This window comes from Balaenoptera borealis (genome assembly GCF_965194805.1).
Source record: "Balaenoptera borealis genome assembly, chromosome: 2".
NCBI lineage: Eukaryota > Metazoa > Chordata > Mammalia > Artiodactyla > Balaenopteridae > Balaenoptera > Balaenoptera borealis.
The window spans coordinates 180,403,853-180,424,780 of NC_138867.1; the positions used below are offsets into that span (position 1 = coordinate 180,403,853).

The window sequence follows — 20,928 nt, forward strand, 5'->3', positions numbered from 1 at the left end:
GATCAGCTGCCCAAGCTAGCCACAAGCACACAAAAGGACACATCCGTGCCCACGATCACACATACCCACTAACACATAGCCTGAAAGAGTCTCAAAGGCTCTGGGGTATGCATTCAGAGACAGACAATATCAGATGCCCAGAGACCACCAAAGGCACTCAAGTCACACACTGACACAGGCTGACCTGGAGAGACTGGCAGAGACACAAAGTACAAGAAACCCAGGCCCCGCCCCCAGTGAAGATCCAGGTCCCACCCTTCGAGCCACCCAAGATCCACCCCCCACAGAGGGGACCCAGGCCCTCCTTCTGGGGGCCTATCCCTCCCTCCCTTAAGGAACCTCTGGGTCCCTTTCCTTGGAAGCGACACCCAGTGTAGGCTGCGGGCGACCCCTGGTGGACCGGGCGCCTCAGTCCAGGGCTGCACTGAATGGGTCGGTGGGAGGGGGGCGTCTAGGCCCACAAAGGAAGGAAAGGTGCTTCGGCATCGACTGCAAAGCCCGGAGGAAGGTGCGTGGCAACGGGGGAGCGGGGACACGGGCGGCCGGAGCGGGATCAGACGGCCTTGGACACGGGAACAGAGCGTGGGAAGCAGGAGTGGGATGGAAGACCCTCACCCGTCCCCACTCGGTGCGATCCCGGGTCCCCGCGGGGAGGGTGCTGCTCCGGGGACCGTGGAAGACGCGATAAGCCCGGCGGCGAATTCCCATTGGTCCGCGCCCGACCAATGAGGAACGGCGAGGACTCCCGGTGGGGCGGGGCAAGACAGGGCAACCGTTGATAGAGATGGAAGGGACCCGCCTACCCAGCCTGGCTCTCAGCCCGAAAATGACCACCAGGGAATCGCCCAAGGTCTGCAATGCCCAGCACGGAGACCGCTGGCCCAGGAGGACTCTCGTCAACTCCGATATGACTTTGACCCGAGGAACCCTGAAAAAGGTGGGCTTGCCCCTCCCAGAGTTGATCCCAATCTCCCAAGCCTTGCCCTCTCATCAGCCCCTCCCACTTCCATGTCATTCTCCCAGGCCCCGCCCACTTCTTAGCCATCATTATCTCAAGCCTTGCCCACCCCCAGTCTCGCCCACTTTCCCATCATTCTCCCTAGGCTCCGCCCACTTCTCAGACAGCAACGTTCCAGGCCTTGCCCACTTTCCTACCCCACCCACTTTTCTACTTTTCTGAGTCCTGCACCATCCTCTCCCCCGGCTCTGCCCTTCTATCGTCTCCTATCTGAAATCCTCAGCCCTGCCCTGGGTTACACTTTTCCATAACTCCCTGCCCCCTTCCCAGTCCAGACCTTCGAACCATCCCCATCCCTAGTCTGAACTTCCCTGGGGACACCACAGCCTGCGGGTCTCTGAGCATTTTGTCTGAGCATTTAGGCCCCGCCCATTTTGTTCCTCTCTCTACCTTCTTCCAAACCTCACCCACGCTTTCAAGACCTTACCCCACTTCAGACTATATTACAAAGCTACAGTAATCAAGACAGTTTGGTACTGGCACAAAAACAGAAACATAGATCAATGGAACAGGATAGAAAGCCCAGAGATAAACCCACGCACATATGGTCGCCTTATCTTTGATAAAGGAGGCAAGCATATACAGTGGAGAAAAGACAGCCTCTTCAATAAGTGGTGCTGGGAAAACTGGACAGCTACATATAAAAGTATGAAATTAGAACACTCCCTAACACCATACACAAAAATAAACTCAAAATGGATTAAAGACCTAAATGTAAGGCCAGAGACCATAGAACTCTTAGAGGAAAACATAGGCAGAACACTCTATGACATAAATCACAGCAAGATCCTTTTTGACCCAACTCCTAGAGAAATGGAAATAAAAACACAAATAAACAAATGGGACCTAATGAAACTTAAAAGCTTTTGCACAGCAAAGGAAACCATACACAAAACGAAAAGACAACCCTCAGAATGGGAGAAAATATTTGCAAATGAAGCAACTGACAAAGGATTAATCTCCAAGATTTACAAGCAGCTCATGCAGCTCAATAACAAAAAAACAAACAGCCCAATCCAAAAATGGGCAGAAGACCTAAACAGACATTTCTCCAAAGAAGATATACAGATTGCCAACAGACACATGAAAGAATGCTCAACATCATTAATCATTAGAGAAATGCAAATCAAAACTACAATGAGATATCATCTCACACCGGTCAGAATGGCCATCATCAAAAAATCTACAAACAATAAATGCTGGAGAGGGTGTGGAGAAAAGGGAACACTCTTGCACTGTTGGTGGGAATGTAAATTGATACAGCCACTATGGAGAACAGTATGGAGGTTCCTTAAAAACCTAAAAATAGAACTACCATATGACCCAGCAATCCCACTACTGGGCATATACCCTGAGAAAACCATAATTCAAAAAGAGTCATGTACCAAAATGTTCATTGCAGCTCTATTTACAATAGCCAGGACATGGAAGCAACCTAAGTGTCCATCATCGGATGAATGGATAAAGAAGATGTGGCACATATATACAATGGAGTATTACTCAGCCATAAAAAGGAACAAAATGGAGGTATTTGTAGTGAGGTGGATGGAGTTAGAGTCTGTCATACAGAGTGAAGTAAGTCAGAAAGAGAAAAACAAATACAGTATGCTAACACGTATATATGGAATCTAAGAGGAAAAAAAAAGGTCATGAAGAACCTAGTGGCAGGACGGGAATAAAGACACAGACCTACTAGAGAATGGACTTGGGGATATGGGGAGGGGGAAGGGTAAGATGTGACAGGGTGAGAGAGTGGCATGGACATAGATACACGACTAAATGTAAAATAGCTAGTGGGAAGCAGTCGCATAGCACAGGGAGATCAGCTCGGTGCTTTGTGACCACCTAGAGGGGTGGGATAGGGAGGGTGGGAGGGAGGGAGACGCAAGAGGGAAGAGATTTGGGAACATATGTATATGTATAACTGATTCACTTTGTTATAAAGCAGAAACTAACACACCATTGTAAAGCAATTATACTCCAATAAAGATGTTAAAAAAAAAAAGAGGGTACACAAACACCCCCTTCTCAGGTAGAACCATAAGAAGAAGAAATGTACTAGTTCTTAGCGTTAAGCAAGGGACATGTTCTATTGACAAGAGGACAGAATGCCAAAAGATCAAATTAATTGGAGAGCTGGGTCTTATCCTCCTCAAGTTACTCCCCCTGCAGTTTTCATTCTGCATGTTTATCTGCAAGAAAAACTATGTTTTGTATTTACTTTGTTCTTTAAGAAACACCCTGTAGATTTTCTTAGGATTTAATTAAGGTAGTCAAGTCACTCACAAATTAAGACACAACAAATTTCATATAAAAAAGAAACAATATTTTGTGAAGCAGTCTGATTTTAATTCAGCAATACAAAAAGCATTTATTTATTTTGCCAAGCCATCATCAAAGTAAAAATCAAATGTTTTGGATGAAATGGCACACCTTGGTTTAAGAAGTTCTTATTACAATATCTGTAGGCTCATTCTGTTTCCTTGACTTTGAGAAATATTTAATGATGACTTTTATTGCTAAGGCAACTCTAATGAAAAGGGTATTGACTTTAATTTGAACCAATATTAATATTGCCCCAAATCTATACCGCTGACAGAAAATGCTTTCCTTTACTAATACCACCCCTCGAAAGGTGCAATAAAAACCTTGATGTTAAAAAAAAAAAAAAAAAAAAAAAAAGATCTTACCCCAAATCAGTCAAGTCCCTGTATGGGATGGGGGCTCCCAGCTAACGGAGTCAGAAAGGCATCAGTTTCCCCGGCCCCGGGGCCGTCCTCGGGAAGGCCACGCCCCCTTGGCCATCTAATTACTGCCCTACAATGGGACCCCGCCCCTGCCCACCTTGGTCTTCACCATTCAGGCCAGCCTCTCCCCGCTGTGTCCGGCCCGACTCTCGAGCTCTAATCCCAGTCTGGGTGGGCGTGCCCACCCCTTCGCCCCCCACAGTCGATAAGCTTACCGCATACTGTCTTGGCCTTGCCCGAGCTGGTGGTCCGGTACCAGTGCCTGTGGCCAGGGGGGGCCCGCGGAGAACACCCCCGTCCCATCTGCTGCCACACTGCTGGACCGCCAAGCTGTTGGTGGCTTTGGACTTGTTTTGTCTGCTGCTAGGTGAACCCCCTCCCCAGCGTCCTTGAGCGCCCCGCACCACCACCATGCGGACACCCAAGGGGCCGTGGAGGGGTCTGTCTTCCTGTCTTTATCTGAGGGTCGCTAGGTTGGGGGCCGGCTGCCTGCCCTGGTGTGTGTACTTGGGCTGTGTGTCTTCACATCGGTGTGTTCATCAACATATTTCTGGGATGTCTGGGTCAATGTGTGTCCGTGTGAATGGGGAAGATAGGGACTCTCCGCAAGTGTGACTTTGTGTGTTTACGTGTCTTCCTGGGTCTGGGTGCTGGGGGAGCATCTGGCTGTGCATCTTTTTTTTTTTTTTTTTCAGTCTTTCATATGATTTTATTTGCTGCATGTCTCTTTGAGTTGTGGATCTGGGTCTATGTGTCTGTAGTGGGGGAGGTATGTTTGTATTGTGTATCTCTGTGTATGTTTGACTGTGTGTATGTTGTGTGCAAGCCCCTGGGTCTATCCGTATGTCTGGGGCTGGTCTGTGTTGAACTTATATCCATGTGAGTGAGTATGATTCTGTGTGTGTATGCTCATGCACACGTGTGTGTGCGTGTGTATGTGTGTGTCCCTTCGGGTCTCTGGGTTGCATGTTGTGTTGCTGTGTTGTGTGTTGTATTGGTTTTTTGGGGGTGTGTGTTCATTGTGGGTGACTCCTATGCATGCACTTGATCTATGGGAGCCCGTGACTATGCATCTGGGCTGGGGGCGGATCCAATGGTATTTGTGTAGCCAGGTGTGTGTGTGGGTCTATATGGGCCTATGTGTATTGTGGGTATATTGCTGCATTATATGTCTGTGTGTGTACATCTGAATCTGGGTGTCTGGGTCAGACTGTGTGGTTGTATTGTATAATTGTGCATGTCAGACCCTGCTTGTTTGGGAATCTGCGTGGCCTGAGCTTGCTTGGGGTCTCGATGTGTGGCTGGCATATACCAGGGCCCCTCCCCCATTCCCCGGTGGGCAGAGCTAGTGACCAAAACCTCCTCACTGGGGAGGGGAGGCCAGGCTGGGATACTAGCTTTGCCCTCCCTGCCCAGTAAGGGAGCTGGGGACTGTGGGAGGCTGGGTTCCAGCTGCCTGGCTCTACTAAACTTCAGTGGGTGACAGAATGACAGGGTCAAGACAGGGGAGGGAGGCCTGGGTGTAGGCTTTGAGGATGAGTGGGCCAGACACAGAGCCTGGCACCTGCTGGAGACAGGCCCCTTGGTCTGTCTGACTTCAGGATGGCGGTGTCAGGTGAGGGGCCCTGGACACTGCTCACACACAACTTTGCCACCAGTATCTCCCCTCCCAGTTCAATCAGCCACAGAGCCATGGATATAGACATGAACACATACACAGATCCCAGATACAAGCGCACACACACACACCAACACAACCCACACATCCATGGACACAATGCATAATCGCTCTCTCTCTCTCTCTCTCTCACACACACACACACACACACACACACACACATCGCAGAGAGGAGCACACACACTCAGATATGTACCCATGTATACCACAAACACCTATTCACACCACATACGCATGTCATAGACATAGATACCCATCAGCACACACACACACACATTCACACACAAAGACATGCAGAGCCATAATCATACACACATACATCAGGACACACACACAGAAAGAGCGAGCCCTTCCACGCTTATCCCCTCCTTATCCTAACCCCTCACCCACCTCATTCACAGGACCCCACCTGTGAATGGGTCCCTGGGGCTCTGGCCTCCTCTGGCCTCCTGGCCATACTGTCCTCTCTGCCCATGTCCCCATGTCCAGGCTGTGGAGATGCCAGGAGGACAGACTGGCCGGAAGGCCTAAGGAGGGTAAACCTCAGTTGACCCATCCATGAGTGGGGTCGTCTCCACCCCCTGCAGTCAGTCTCCCCATCGTGCTGAGTGAGACCGGTTTGCTGGTACCCCACATCCAGGGCTTCTTTTGCAATGACACCACCATCCAATAACCCCGAGTGGCCCATTACATCATCGAAGACTCGGCACTCATAAAGATGGGCTTCTTCATCTCCATCTTCACGGTAAGAGGGTGGCCACTTTCACCTCAGGCTGTGGTGACACACCATGGGCAAGTTCACCTGTTTTTCTGGCAAAGTGGAAACCCCCACCCATTATAGATCTAAGGCAGGAGGAAGTACCACCTCTTTTCCTACTGAAATGCGAAATCTCACTGCTCAATGGCATAAAACTCCTTTCCTTGAGGAATAGGTTAGCCCCCCACTTTTGACATAATATAGAGGAATCACCCACCTCTCTGCCTTAGGTATGGAACAAGAAGCTCAGCCCCTGCCCCCCAGTGGCCAGGGAAGCCCCATCCCTTATATGCAGAAGGCAGGAAGCAGTCCTGCCCCTTTTCTGGGGATCTGGGAAATCTCCCCCTTTCAAACATAGAACATCCTGCCTCTTTCTCCCAGTGACAAGGGAAGTTCCATCATTTTCAGGCATTTGGGAGGAAGTCTATCCTTTTTTCCTGGTATAACAGGAAGCCCCACCCCTTTCATATATGAGACAGGAAATCCTGCCTATGTCTGACAGAAACTAGGGAGATGACCCACCTCTTTTGCTGGTATAACAGGAAGTCCTGCCCCTTTCAGATATGGGACAGGAAATCCTACCTATGTCTGACATAAACTAGGGAGATGCCCCGCCTCTTTTCCTGGTATAACAGGAAGTCCCGCCCCTTTCAGTTGTGGGCCCCCCCCCCCTTTCCTTGATGATATGGGAAGCCTTATCCCTTGGCTTAGGAAGTCTTGCCCATTTCAGGCACAAGGGTGGGAGAAGTCACCCATTTGTGTGTGTGTGTGTGTGGGATGGAATGAGAAGCCCCACCCTTTTGCCTGGTTTACTGGAAAAGAACAGCCTCCCTTCCATATGAACCTGTCTGAGACAAAGGATTGGGGATTTTCCACTCTTGTTGCGCCCTCCGCCCTCAGCAGTGACCCCTCACCCCTCTGACACGGCCCCACAGATCAGCCTGGGAGAGTTGATTCATGTCAAGCGCCTGCAGCTGAGCTCGCCAGCCTTCATGAGCGGCACTTACACGGCCATGATCTACAAGCAGCTGGGCACCTTCATTTTTGGCGGCCTGGCCTGCTGCTCCCCGACCAGCATTGCCAAGATGACCCCAGGTCACCTGCGGCCCCACTTCCTGGCCGCGTGCCTGCCTGACCCAGCCTCCTTCGACCGCGAGAGCGGCTACGTCACCAACTACACCTGCACAGGGCACCCCGAAGACGTCCTTGATGCCAGACGAGTGGGCGGTCAGGGAGGGGAACCCAGGAAGCATCCCCACCCCACCCCAGCCCCAGCTGATGTCCACCCTGCCCCTGCCCGTCCCCCAGGAAATCCTTCTATTCTGTGGACGCCTCCATCGGGATGTACTCCATGGTGTATTTGGTGGTGAGTGTTGGCCGGAGGTGGGCTGCACACCCGGCAAGGCCAGAAAATACTCCATTGTCCCCCCGCCCGCCCCCACCCCATGCTTGGTGCCAGCAGTGCCAGGCACAGCTTCCATAGAGCTTGTGTGTTCCCCCAGAGTCAGGAGGGCAAGAACGGGGAGGGCCCATCTTCTCTTAAGACCCATTCAGCATCCCTGTCCCAGAACAGCAACTTCCAGAACCCTCTGTCTCCCCCTCCCTGCAGCTGGAGAGGGCCCATGCCAGGCTGGGTCCATGCCCAGGGCTGGGCTCCGCCAAGGGCAGGGGGAAGGGAAATCAGACCCAACTGAGGTGTAGCTCTAAGGTTTGGGTAATAAAGTGGCAGGAGGAGTAGGGCGGGGGGTGGGGGAACCCCTGGGAAGGAGCCGATGACCCACGGGCATAGACTCGGCTGGCAGAAGCGGATCGCACACATCGGAGCCAGCCCAGAGCACCCGGGCACCGTGGTGGGCAGACACAACGACACAGAAGCCCAGGCTACAGTGCACGTGGTGCTACATGGCTGCCTTCACACCAGCAACGTTTTCTCCCTGAAAGGCAGCCCATTCGACTGCCAGCCGGCCCCCCCTTTTTTTAAAGACAAAGTAACAAAGTAACTACAGCTTCCTGTAGTGATAGCAGGGCTTTGGAGCTGGAATGTACATGCTCTATTCCCAGCCTCAACTGTGTGTGACATTGGGTGAGACACTCAGTGTCCTTGGGCCTCCATTTCCTCATCTGTAAAATGAGTGTGGAAATAGCACTTGCCTCCTACGGTTGTGGTTTCATGAGTTAACACATAAATGAGCTGATACGCTCAAAGTATTTAGAACAGGATCTGCCCTAAAGGTCACTATTATCATTAATAACAGGCGAAACAGACTCCCTCCGTCCCGGGGGAGTGGGGGTGGTTTGGGGGCTGGGTGCATGCCAACAATGCCAGGAGGTGCACAGACCGATCACACACAGCTAGGAGCCAGGCCTTCCCCTGATTTTATGGACCGAATGGTCAATTTTGTGAACAGAATGTTCTGGGTCTCGGGGAATTCCCCCACCTCACGTGCCCATGTCTGATTTCTCCCTAAAGCACACAAAAGCCACTGTCCCGTTCTTCCTGCTCATCAATTTCACCTGATGTTTAAAGAGGGGATTTTTTTTTTTTCTGTTTTCCATTTCAAAATCAAGAGCCCAAACTCTGCTTTTTGAGGGCCCCCTGATGAGGCCAACCTGCTTCGATTAGAGATCTGACACTGGCAGAAAGTGGCAGTGCCAGGTCACAGTATGAGCCTATCTGGAGGGTCTCACCTGACTCTTGGGAAATCATTCACCATCTAACAATTCTCCCAATATTAATAGCATGAAGTTCTCTTACAATGATGGTTTCGGGGGCCACAGCCCCTACCCTCTTTAGAGGCTGAAATCCATTTCCATATAAAACTGGCAGGCTCGGACAGGCCGGTGGGCACAAAAACGCAGCCGCGGGGTGGATTCCCTCCGGATACCTGCTCCCAGGGTTTCAAGGCGCTGCCCATCCGCCTTCCAGCTCTATGTACAGGCCAGGTCCTGGGGACAGAAAATCTGGCTCTTACGGCCCACCATCCAGCTCCTTTTGTTGTCCCTGGCTCTGTTCACTGGCTACATCCGGGTCTTGGACCATTGGCACCACCCCTATGATGCCATCTTCGGATTCTTGCAGGGAGCTTTGATGGCTTTCTGGGTGGTAAGTGATGCCATGGGACACCTGGGTACCAGGGAGGCTCTGCTTGCCTGAGAGCCATTGGGTACACCTGGCACTCCTCATCTTCCAGGAAGGGAGCCCAGGAGAGGCCAGACTGAAGAGGGAGCGGCCTTGGGGTGTAGGTGACGTCAGCCCACCCCAACCCCTCCCCCACTTCATCCCTGCAGGCTTTCTACATCTTGGGCAATGCCAGGTCCCAGAAGCTCCAGGTGCTAGAAGACCACCCATCCCCTGCTCGCCACTTTCCTCCTCATTTCCCCTCTGTATTCCTCCCCTGAGGGCCCTCAGGGAACCCAAGGGATGCCCCGATGCAGAGGAAGATAGAGGGCACCCATTGCTCACCAGAGTCTGTGCTCTCCAGGGGGCTATCCCTTCCAAGGTGGGCTAATCCAGGAAGCCCCACCTCCCTGGAGCTCAGCCCTGACCCCAAATCAGCCCTGCCCTGGTGGGGTGACACAAGAAGCCCCATTTTTCTGGGGTTGAACCCCAAATCAGCCCCTCCCAGCAGGGCCACTTCCACTTTTATGTTTTGATGATTCTTGATATATTAAATAATAAAATGCCAACACAGGGTTTATGAATTTTTGACAGATATTAACATGGGTTGATGGACTTCCTATTTCAATCCGGGAACCGGGTCTCAGGGATCAACTGTAACAACATTTGATAACCTCAGAAGTTTCAATCAGGTTTCTCGACCTTGGCTATTGCCATTGGCATTTGGGGCCAGATTATCCTTTGCTGCCGAGGCCGTCCGTGTGCAGTGTAGGACACTGAGCAGCCTCTCTAGGCTCCACCCACTGGATGCCAATAACAGCCCCCAGTTGTAAAGATCAAAAATGACTCCAGACATTGTCAAGTTTCCCCTGTGTCTTGGGTGGGGGGCGGGGGGGAGAATCACCCCCAGCTGAGAATTTCTGGCTTAGGGGATTCTGCTGACCCCCCCAGGAGACTCTGCTCCATAATCATCTGACCTACTGAAGTCCCAGGACGCTGTACACGTTTAAATCACAAACAGAGAGAGGAAGTAATTCACAGATGCTGGGGGGAGGGGGAGGGGGGGTCACCCTCGTTTGTACTGTCTGATCCAGCAGGAGTTTATTCTGGTGTCTAGTGTGAGCCTAAAGATCTAACTCAGTTGTTTTTTGTTTGTTTGTTTGTTTTTCTCAAATAATTAACAGGGTTTCTCAACCTTGAGCACTATTGACATTTGGACCAGATCATTCTTTGGGGGGAGGGGGAGACTGTCCTGTGCATCCTAGAATGTTTAGCAACATCCACTCACTACATGCCAGTAACACACACACACACCCCCCCATCCAGGCATAACAACCAGAAACATCTCCAGACACTGCCAAGTGTCCCTGCGGGGCAGAATCGCTCCCTGTTGAGAACCACAAAATTGGAAGCCACGGGTGAGAGCGTGAGGTCCCAGCCCTTCAGCCGACCTGGCTAATCCCACCCCCACCCCGCAGTAGCCAGAAGCCATGGAGGAGGAGGGAGAGGCTTCCAGGGATGGCAGAGCTGGAGGCTGCCAGCAGAAAGTGGCCCCAAGAAGTCTGGCCTTCGCTTGTGGGGCAGCACAGGAAGTCTTGCCCAGCATTACAATAATAATTGTAATACTAATAGCTACAATTTATCGTTCACTCTGCGAGGGGAAACCGGGGCCATCTTGTTAACTGGGCCATCTTTGGACCCTCCCAACCGCCTAGAGGGCAGGCATTCCCGCCAGCCCCATCTTGCAGGAAATTCAGCCAGAGGGAAGCCAAGTGGCCTGTGCAAGGTCATATACTAATAAATGCAAAGGCAGGGCGATGGATTGGAATAAATTATAACAATGGAGCAGAGAGGTGCCGATCTGGGGGGAGCAAGGCAGCCCGCCGGGAGCCCTCTATCCCCGCAGTATGTAATCCAGCTATAAGTCTTAATCTTTGATGTGCGACCCCAGGCAAGGCTGAGGGTGACCCCACCTGCGACAGACCCAAAGCCCAACCGAGGTGTCCAGGGGGAGCGCACGGTCCCCCCCAAACCTCCATCAGCTTCCAAAAGCATCCGCAGTCAAACATGGAAGGGAAATCGTGGTTCTACTTACTACGCAGCTTCAAGACAAGTCCTGCAGAAACCGACCGCCCCCTCCTCCCAAAACTGTCGGCTACTCCGGAGCGGCCAGCTCGGCCCCACTAGGAGCCCTCCCGGTTAATGCGAGGGTTCTGGCGAACGAGAACTAAACGGAATGGGGAGGGAGGCTTGGGACGGAGAAACTGAGGCAGGGTCGTTCGGGGCGAGAGCGGGGAGAGGCAGAATCTCCCGGCTGCTTGTTTACCGGGCGCTCTCCCTCCCCCCGCCCAATCCCTGCAAAACCCGGGTCGCCAGGCCTGGCTGGGGGCGGGAGGGGTGGGATGGAGGAAGGTGGTACTGTTGGTGCCTGAGAGGCCTCACCCTCCACGGCCCGGGGTGGGGGGCGCACGAAGCCCCGGCTCGCCCCAGCCCCTGCCCCCAGAGGTCTCCAGGCGGCAGGGGAGGGGTATCCCTCCATCCCCGCACCCTCCGTCCCGGGGCGGGACCGGGGGGCGGAGCGGGCCGGTGACCTGCAGTGACGCGAGCCCCGCCCGCTCATATAGAGGCGCCCCAGGAGCGCAGGGACCGTGCTTCGCCGCCGCCGCAGATCCCAGCAACAGCACCAGCGCCGCCGCGTCCACCATCAGCGCCGCCGCCATGCGGGAGATCGTGCACCTGCAGGCCGGCCAGTGCGGCAACCAGATCGGAGCCAAGGTACGCGAGGGACCGGGCCCGGGGACGCGGTCGAGAGATGCGGAGTGCGGTCCACCGAGCTCCGCAGAGCTCCTCCACCATGGGCCTTTTGGGGGACGGGGCCCCCCAGGAGGCCAGCACCCCAGGGGCGGTGGGGGAGGGCGCGGGGGGCAGGGCCAAGCTGGGAACAAAGAGGCCCATGGGGGTGGGGCCCAGGCTTCTGTCCGCTTGCCACAGCTGGCCTCACAGCTGGCCCACTGTCCCCTCCACACGCACAAAGAGACCCCGCCCCTCCCCACGGCAGCAGCCAGGGAGCGCTGACCCCAGCCCGCTGGGCTGCGGTGGTGCGTCTGCTCCACCCCGCCCCCACCGCTCCCTTCTTGCTGCCTCATCCTCGCCCGCCCACTCTGCCTCTAGGTTCCACACTCACCTTGCCTGGGGGACAGGTGGCAGCTAGGGAGGTGAGTGGGGGTCCTGAGCCCAGAAGATGGAGGTGGGGCAGACCTGGCCACCGGCTCCACCTTCTTGGTCCTTACCACCGCCCTCCCCCCCCAGTTTTGGGAGGTGATCAGTGATGAGCACGGCATCGATCCCACTGGCACATACCATGGGGATAGTGACCTGCAGCTGGAGAGAATCAACGTGTACTACAATGAGGCCACAGGTAAGGGGCAGGGGACACCTGCCAGAGTGGGGGTGGGGAGGGCCTGGGAGGGGACAGGATGCTGGCTCCTGGCGCTGACCAAGCTGCTCTCCATCTGCTTCTCTGCAGGAGGAAATTACGTCCCCAGAGCTGTGCTGGTGGACCTCGAGCCGGGCACCATGGACTCTGTCCGCTCAGGCCCCTTCGGCCAGATCTTTCGTCCTGACAACTTTGTGTTTGGTGAGTCACCGTCATGAGACACAGGCAGGGAAGCCCCCCCTCCCCAGATTCTTTCATTTCCACATGCTTGGTGAAAATTCTTTTTAAAATTCTTCACCTAGCGTCTAAACTCAGGAACCCAGAGCCCAGCGGGGAAAGCGGATACACAGGCCACTGTGGGAATCCAGGGGAGGCATCTGATACAACCAGGGGAGGTGCAGGGTAGGGAAGGCTTCCCGGAGAAGGTGGCATTTTAATTTAACAGTATGGACCTGAGCCAGACTGCGGTGTTCAAATCCCAGTTCTGCCACTTCATGCAGTCGACAAATACTTATTAGCACCTACTGCATACCAGGCCCTACTGTACCCCCTGGGAATATAGCCAAGAATAAAACAAATAAAGCTCTCTGCCCCCACCCCCGAGCTGACATCCTGGTGGAGGGAGCTGGGAAGATAAATAAATGGGAAGAGAAGAGAAATAAGTCAAACTCAGGCACTGATTGAGTCATCTTGGTGATTTTGGACAGCCCCTTCAATCTCTCTGTGCCCGTCTCCTCATCTTTAAAACAGGGATTATACAAAAACTTACTTTTCAGGATTGTGAGACTTAAAGCCACTAACACGTATAAAGAACTTAGAACAATGCCTAGCACAGAGAAAAAGATAACTAAGCATTTGATGTTTTGTTGTCATTTTTATTATCATTATCACTATTAATGTCTGCAGCCTAAAAGGTGAATAGGACTAGGGTTGACCAAAGGGCAATGAAGCGAGGAAAGGTGTGTAAGACAGAGGGAACAGCATGTGTGAAGACAGTGAGCACATTTACAGCACTCAGATTGAAGGGGCCTGCACACTCTGAACAACCGTGTAGGAAACATTTCCTGGTACCTCTAGGTCAAACTAAATGCACATCCCCACCTGACCTCAGGCCCCAGGCTCCCCCTCCCCCAGCGCCTCTCCTCCTAGTACACAGTAGTTTAGTCTGGAGTCTAGGGATTGACGGGACAAGCTATGTGACCTTGAATGAGTGACTTCCTCTCTCTGGTCTGTGCAAAGATTCAGGAAGATAATGATGATCATGTGTGGTTATGGCACACAATAGGTCCTCAGGAAGTGGCTGCGGAAAGACTAAATGAGGTGGACCAAAAGATGTGAGGGATTCTAGGATGATTATGGGCGGCTCCAGTCGGGCCAAAAGATTCTGTGGCCTCTAGTAGGTGAGGCAGGGGAGGTGGTAGAAAAGTGTGGACTCAGGAGCCAGACCACCTAGTTCAAATCCTATTCTCTCAGAGGAGGTGACATTGACCAGAGACCTGAAGAGTCAGTCAGGGGAGTACCTGGGGGTAGAGCATTCCAGGCAGAGGGCACAGCACATGCAAAGGCCCTGGGGCAGGACCAGGCCTGGTGTGTTGGAGGAACAGTGAGGAGGCCCATGTGTCTGGAGCAGAGTGAGGGAAGGGGAGAGAGGGAGGAGTGGAGGGCAGGGAGGGGATGGTGGCAGGTTGTGCAGGGCCTTGTAGGCTGTAGGGAAGATTTGGGCTTTTATCCCGGGGAGGTGGGAGTCCCGGAGGGCTGTGGACGGAGAAGGGACAGAACCTGACTCAGGTGCTCACCGGTGCCCTCTGGCTGCTGCAAGGAGAACAGAAAGGGGGGAGGCTGTGGGAGGACCAAGGCAGAAGCGACTGTACTGATCCAGATGGGCAATGAGGGGGCCAGACCAGGATGGAAGCAGAGGAGGGGGCAAGAAGAAATGTTACCTGTTCACAAAAATACCAGCCAATATTCTAATCCTAATCCTTGTCCTCTGGAGCTTGCATTCCCCTGTGAAATTACAGACAATAAACATGATTAATTTAAAAAAACAGGTTTATCACTTCTGCGGAGGGTAACAAAGTCCTAAAGAAGGGGAAAGAGGGAACCATGTAAGTATCTGAGGGAACAGCATTCCAGGCAGAGGGAACGGCATATGCAAAGGCCCTGAGGCAGGACTGTGCCGGGTGTGTGGCAGGGACAGCAAGGAGGCCTGTGTGCTTGGGGCAGAGTGAGCGAGGGGGAGAGAGGGAGGAGGGGAGGGCAGGGAGGGGATGGAGCAGGTTGTTCAGGGCCTTGTGGGCCGAAGGGAGGACTTAGGCTTTTACTGAAAGATGGAAGAACTGGGGTGATTTTGAGCTAAAGCAGAACATGATTTAGGTTTTATCAGAATCCTTCTGGCTGCTGGGTGAAGGGAAGCAAGGATGGAACCCGAGAGAACAATTCATCATCATAATAATAACAATAATAATAATGATGATGATTTTGTTATTATTATTATTCAACTACTAGGATGGCTGGGAGTGGGGTGGAGGGTGGGCTTTCCCCATATCAGCCTGGGTGTCCCCTCCCCTTCCCTCTTCAGGCCAGTCTGGAGCCGGCAACAACTGGGCCAAGGGCCACTACACAGAGGGTGCCGAGCTGGTGGACGCGGTCCTGGACGTGGTCCGGAAGGAGGCGGAGAGCTGTGACTGCCTGCAAGGCTTCCAGCTGACCCACTCGCTGGGCGGGGGCACGGGGTCCGGGATGGGGACCCTCCTCATCAGCAAGATCCGCGAGGAGTTCCCGGACCGCATCATGAACACCTTCAGCGTGGTGCCGTCACCCAAGGTGTCGGACACGGTGGTGGAGCCCTACAACGCCACGCTGTCCGTGCACCAGCTGGTGGAGAACACAGACGAGACCTACTGCATCGACAACGAGGCGCTGTACGACATCTGCTTCCGCACCCTGAAACTGACCACGCCCACCTACGGGGACCTCAACCACCTGGTGTCGGCCACCATGAGCGGGGTCACCACGTGCCTGCGCTTCCCGGGCCAGCTCAACGCCGACCTGCGCAAGCTGGCCGTGAACATGGTGCCCTTCCCGCGCCTGCACTTCTTCATGCCCGGCTTCGCGCCGCTGACCAGCCGGGGCAGCCAGCAGTACCGGGCGCTGACAGTGCCCGAGCTCACCCAGCAGATGTTCGACGCCAAGAACATGATGGCGGCCTGTGACCCCCGCCACGGCCGCTATCTGACCGTGGCCGCCGTGTTCCGGGGCCGCATGTCTATGAAGGAGGTGGACGAGCAGATGCTGAGCGTTCAGAGCAAAAACAGCAGCTACTTCGTGGAGTGGATCCCCAACAACGTGAAGACGGCCGTGTGCGACATCCCGCCCCGCGGCCTGAAGATGGCCGCCACCTTCATCGGCAACAGCACGGCCATCCAGGAGCTGTTCAAGCGCATCTCGGAGCAGTTCACGGCCATGTTCCGGCGCAAGGCCTTCCTGCACTGGTACACGGGCGAGGGCATGGATGAGATGGAGTTCACCGAGGCCGAGAGCAACATGAACGACCTGGTGTCCGAGTACCAGCAGTACCAGGACGCCACGGCGGAGGAGGGGGAGTTTGAGGAGGAGGCCGAGGAGGAGGTGGCCTAGGGCCACCTCCATCCCTTCACATCAGCGCCCTGCTAGGATGCTGACCTTTGACCCCACCAAGAACCCCCTGCTTCACCTCCCAGCCTGACTCCCCTCTGACCCTACAACCTTGCACCTCTTCCCCTGCCAACCTTTGACCCTTGAGCCCCACTTTATCTCTGACCCCTCTTGAACTCTCCCACCTTGGACACCCCCATGAGCCCTGCTTCACTTCTGACCCTACAAGCCCCACCTTTAGCTCCATGATCCCTCCTTCACCCCTGACCTCTCCACCCTTGACCTCCCCACGAGCCCCATTGCACCCCCCAGACCTATAAGCCCTGGTTTACGTCAACCCCTCCCTCTGAGTCTCTCCCTTCATCTCTGAACTTGCCTCACCTTTGACCCCACAAGTCCCACCCACCCTCCTAACTGACCACCTTTCTGGCTTCCGTGACCCCCCATTTCCTTCCTGAATTCACTCCCGTCAGCTCCCGCAGACCTTGGTTTTCCAGGGCTGCTGCTGGGGGAGAAAGAAGCCCTGGAGCATGTGGGCAAGAGAGGCTGCTCCCCGACCCTCCCCGCTGCCTCACCCTCAATAAATTAATTGTTGTCCTGCCGTGTTTCTGCCGAGTGTGCTTTTCATCGTCCTGTGGGAAGGTCACGTGAGGCTCCTCCCTATGGGATGGAGGTGGGTGCTGAAGGAACTTCTAATCGGGGGGTGGGGAGAGGGCAGGGATTTCAGAGTCAGACAGACCAGGCTACGCCACTAACTCACCCTCTGGTGTTGAGCAAGATGCTGGCCCACTCTGAGCCTCGATTGGCTCACCTGTAAAATGGGCTCATATGTTTTCCCCCCATGCCCCACCTCAAGGATGTTTGTAAGGACTCAAGGGCACAGTACCTGGCACTGGGTGGGTTCTTAGTGATGGAGATGCTGCCACTTTCTGTGGGGCATCTTGCGAGAATGGAAAGCTGGAGGGGGGAGTCTCTAGGGAAGGAAGCTGGGGAGATGGCAGCCGGGGGTAGTGCCCAAGGGGCAGTCCTGCCAGAGTCACTGACATGTGTGAAGCACTTTGATGGCCTGGAACATGCCTTATCTCATAACCCTCACACCAACCCTGTAAGAGCTGAACTTTTAGGGAATTCTCTGGCGGTCCAATGGTTAGGACTCCTTGCTTTCACTGTAGAGGGCGCAGGTTTGATCCCTGGTCGGGGAACTAAGATCCCACATGCACGGCATGGCCAAAAGAAAAAAGATCTGAGCTTTTAGAGAGACAAAGTATATAAGTTAGCTCTTGCTGAGTAACAAACTACCCACCCCCCAAAAAACGTAGGGGCTTAAAACAACAGCAGTTATTTATTTTGCTCCCAACTCTACAATTTGGGCAGGGCTTGGCAAGGCAGCTCATCGGTGCTCCCTGTGGCATCAGCTAGAGAATCCTGCTGGAGGCTGAGGGATCTCCTTTCAAGGTGGCTCACTCAACATGACTGCCAAGTTGATGCCTCGGGGCTCAGCAGGGGCAGGTAGAAGGGGGTGTCAGTACCTCTCCAGAGTCTGCTTGGGCTTCCTCACAGCATGGTGGCTGGGTTCTCCAAGAGCAAACATCCTAAGAGAGCAAGGCAGAATTCATTGCATTTTTCTGACTTAACTTTAGAGGTTGCTTGGTGTCCTGAAGACTCCTAATTGAGGTGTTCACAAAGGCCTGTTTAGGTTCAAGGGGATGGACTACAGACCGCACCTCTTGAGGGTAGAGTGGTAAGATTCTAGAAGAGCATGTGGAATGGAAGATACAGCTATGGCCAGCTTTGGAAATTACGATTTGCCACACAAAGCATCTTGTCCATGGTCCCATGGCTATGAAGCGGTGACCTGGTATTCAAACGCTGACAGTTTAAGTCTAGAACTCTGATTGCATTTTATCAGCCAGGGTTCAGTGCAGGGACCATTCTAGGCATATTAGGCAGAAAGGGGTTGGATACAAGGATTTAGGAGCTTACAACATCGTTGGAGGGGCTGAGAGAGGGGGCTATATATAGGCCAGTGCTTAAACTTTAATGTGCAAAAGAGTCACCAGGACAGATTTGCAAGAACACAGCTTCCTGAGTTCCACCATATAGTTTCTGATTCAATTTTGGGGTGTGGGGGGGGAGACTTTGCATTTTTAACAAGCTCCCAGGTGATGCTGATAATGCTGCCTATGAGACCACCTTTTGAGTAGCCCTGGAATAAACTGGAACACCACCCTGGGAGCTGCTTCTCTGCACAGTGGAGAATCAGGAGGCTGCCACCGGAACTGTTGAGTTCAGAAACACTGCCCAACACCCACAAAGCCACAGAGATAGGTCCCCTAGAGTGCTGAACAAAAATTAATTAAAATGAATTTTAAATAATTTTAAATAATTAAACACACACACACAGTTCTGCATCACTTCTACCTTCCAAATCTCTCATGAGCGTTTCTCATTGGTCGAACCTAATCTGCATCCAGAACCAGAGCTGCAAAGAAGTCTGGGAAATGTAGTTCCCCCCTCCCCCAGCTTCTGGTACAGAGGCCAACAACGAGCGAGAGAGGGGGAGAGAGAGAGAGAGAGAGGGAAGGAGGGATGCTGAGAGCCAATTAACTTTTTCCACCAGGCTCTTCGCTGGACCACCAGCCCCGGATGGGGCCCCGGCCCCCTCCCTGGGTCCCACTGCAGCCAGGAGGAAGGAGAAGCATGGGAAAGGCAACCTGCGAAATCCAGCCTGCCGCCACCGTCATCTCAGCAGGCCCAGCCCAGCACCGGGCGGTGGAGCAGAAAGACGACGAACTAGGCAGTGAGCTTGGCTGTCTTTATTATCCCAAACCTAATGTGGCCCCGGAAGAACTCCCTATTCTGCCCAACTAAATCCCCTTCGCCAAGAAATGGCACCACCTGTGTGCTCAAATCCTGCCTCTGGAAGTCAGCCTTGACTCATTGTTTTCTAGACCCAACACATTCTTCTTATCTTTTGCTGAATCTGATACCCACCAGGGTTCTTGGCCTTCCCCAATCAATAGAAATTGACTAGAACCCAGACGAGAAATTCAGGCTAGGCTTTATTGGGGTCCCTGCTGCAGCAGGAGGGAGCGAGAACAAACATCAGTTTCCTTTGCTTGCTCACTTGCTGAGCAGGGGTGCGGGGGGGCGAGCTGGTTCTTTATATGGGGTGAGGGTAGCGAGGTGTGTCCAGGGGGTCGGGACGGAAGGATGGCTTAAGTGGCTTGCCCACCCCTCTGGTGGTGTTGAGTGCAGGGGGCATGCCCAGTACCCTGCTTTTGCTCCCAACACCCTGTTTTTGCTCCAGGCTTTTCAAAAGTGGCAGTTGGGTTTTCTTGGTCTCTTTGTATCTTTTGGGTCCAGAATTTGCCCCAACTGCACATGCACTCAGTTATTTTTAGTCCCATATAGTTTCCTTGTATTTTGTTGCTCAAGGAGAGGTGTATCCAGGGGCAAGCACTGCAGCAAAGGGTCCCACGTCCCAGCCTGTCTCAAGTCGAGTTGTCTCTGTCTCCAAAATGTATCCTGGGGACTTCCCTGGTGGTCCAGTGGTAAAGAATCTGCCTTCCAATGCAGGGGACGCGGGTTCAATCCCTCGTTAGGGAACTAAGATCCCACATACCACAGGGCAACTAAGTCCGCACGCCACAACAGTTGAGCTCGCGCGCCTCAACTAGAGACCCTGCGTGCCGCAAACTGCAGAGCCCACGTGCCCTGGAGCCTGCGTGCCACAACTAGAGAGAAGCCCGTGTGCCACAAGGAAGAGCCTGCGCACCGCAACGAAAGATCCCGCGTGCCCGCAACTAAGACCCTATGCAGCCAAAAATAAATAAATAAATAAATAAATAATAAAATAAATCTTAAAAAAAAATCTATCCTGAATTTGACCCCCTCCTCTCCAGCCGTCTATACTCTGGTCTATGCCACCGTTGTTGCTCACCCAGGCAATTCCCCCTCATCACTTCCCTGGGCTCCCTGCTGCCACCCCTGCCCTCTGCAGTGTGCAGCGTCCTCCTTCTACAGCAGCCAGAGAGGAACCTTTGTATGCAAATCACAACCCTCCCTCCCGCAGCTCCCATGCTACTCAGACTGAAACCCAAACTTCTCACCTTGGTCTCCACTCGCTGATGACTGATGATGGCAACCTCATCCCCCTCCCCCTCCCTCCCTAAGCTGAAACTACAGTGGCCTTTATGCGCTTGATCATATCAAGTTCAATCCAACCTCAGGGCCTTTGCACATGCCGTTCCTGCTCCTTCTTTCCCCTGAGGTGCACATGACCGGCCCCTTCTCGTCCACAGGTTTCAGTTCAAAGGACACCGCCTCAGAGCAGCCTTCCCTGGCAACTCTAAATTGTACCCAGTCACTCTGCCTCTTTTATCTTGTTCCGTTTCCCTGAGAGCACCTACCAGTAACTCAAATTATCTTGTCTATTTGTAGACTTGTTTCTTTTATCTGTCCCCTGCCCTACCCACCAGAATGTAAGCTTAAAGGAAACTTGTCTATCTTGCTCACCACGTGCATAGAACAGTTTACAC

At 53.4% G+C, this 20,928-nt stretch overlaps 2 protein-coding genes across 4 annotated transcripts; both read left to right on the forward strand.

Moving 5' to 3' along the window:
• Window positions 1–625: 625 nt before the first annotated feature.
• LOC309623874 (phospholipid phosphatase 1-like) lies at window positions 626–11,030 on the forward strand. The gene is made up of 3 exons (XM_082381136.1): window positions 626–6,188; window positions 7,136–7,566; window positions 9,489–11,030. The coding sequence occupies exons 1-3, from the start codon at window positions 6,162–6,164 to the stop codon at window positions 9,535–9,537; spliced, it is 507 nt and encodes a 168-aa protein (XP_082237262.1). The 5' UTR covers window positions 626–6,161; the 3' UTR covers window positions 9,538–11,030.
• A 907-nt stretch (window positions 11,031–11,937) lies between these two features.
• On the forward strand, window positions 11,938–16,992 carry TUBB4A (tubulin beta 4A class IVa). 3 transcript variants are annotated; one of them, XM_082381131.1, is made up of 5 exons: window positions 11,944–12,093; window positions 12,490–12,533; window positions 12,628–12,736; window positions 12,845–12,955; window positions 15,333–16,992. In XM_082381131.1, exons 4-5 carry the CDS (start codon window positions 12,895–12,897, stop codon window positions 16,388–16,390), a joined length of 1,119 nt encoding a protein of 372 aa, XP_082237257.1. In that variant the 5' UTR covers window positions 11,944–12,093; window positions 12,490–12,533; window positions 12,628–12,736; window positions 12,845–12,894; the 3' UTR covers window positions 16,391–16,992. The 3 variants fall into 3 exon arrangements, with proteins under 3 accessions (XP_082237259.1, XP_082237258.1, XP_082237257.1); XM_082381132.1 differs by lacking the exon at window positions 12,490–12,533 and having other exon boundaries at window positions 11,943–12,093; XM_082381133.1 differs by lacking the exon at window positions 12,490–12,533 and having other exon boundaries at window positions 11,938–12,093; window positions 12,628–12,955.
• The last annotated feature ends 3,936 nt before the right edge of the window (window positions 16,993–20,928 follow it).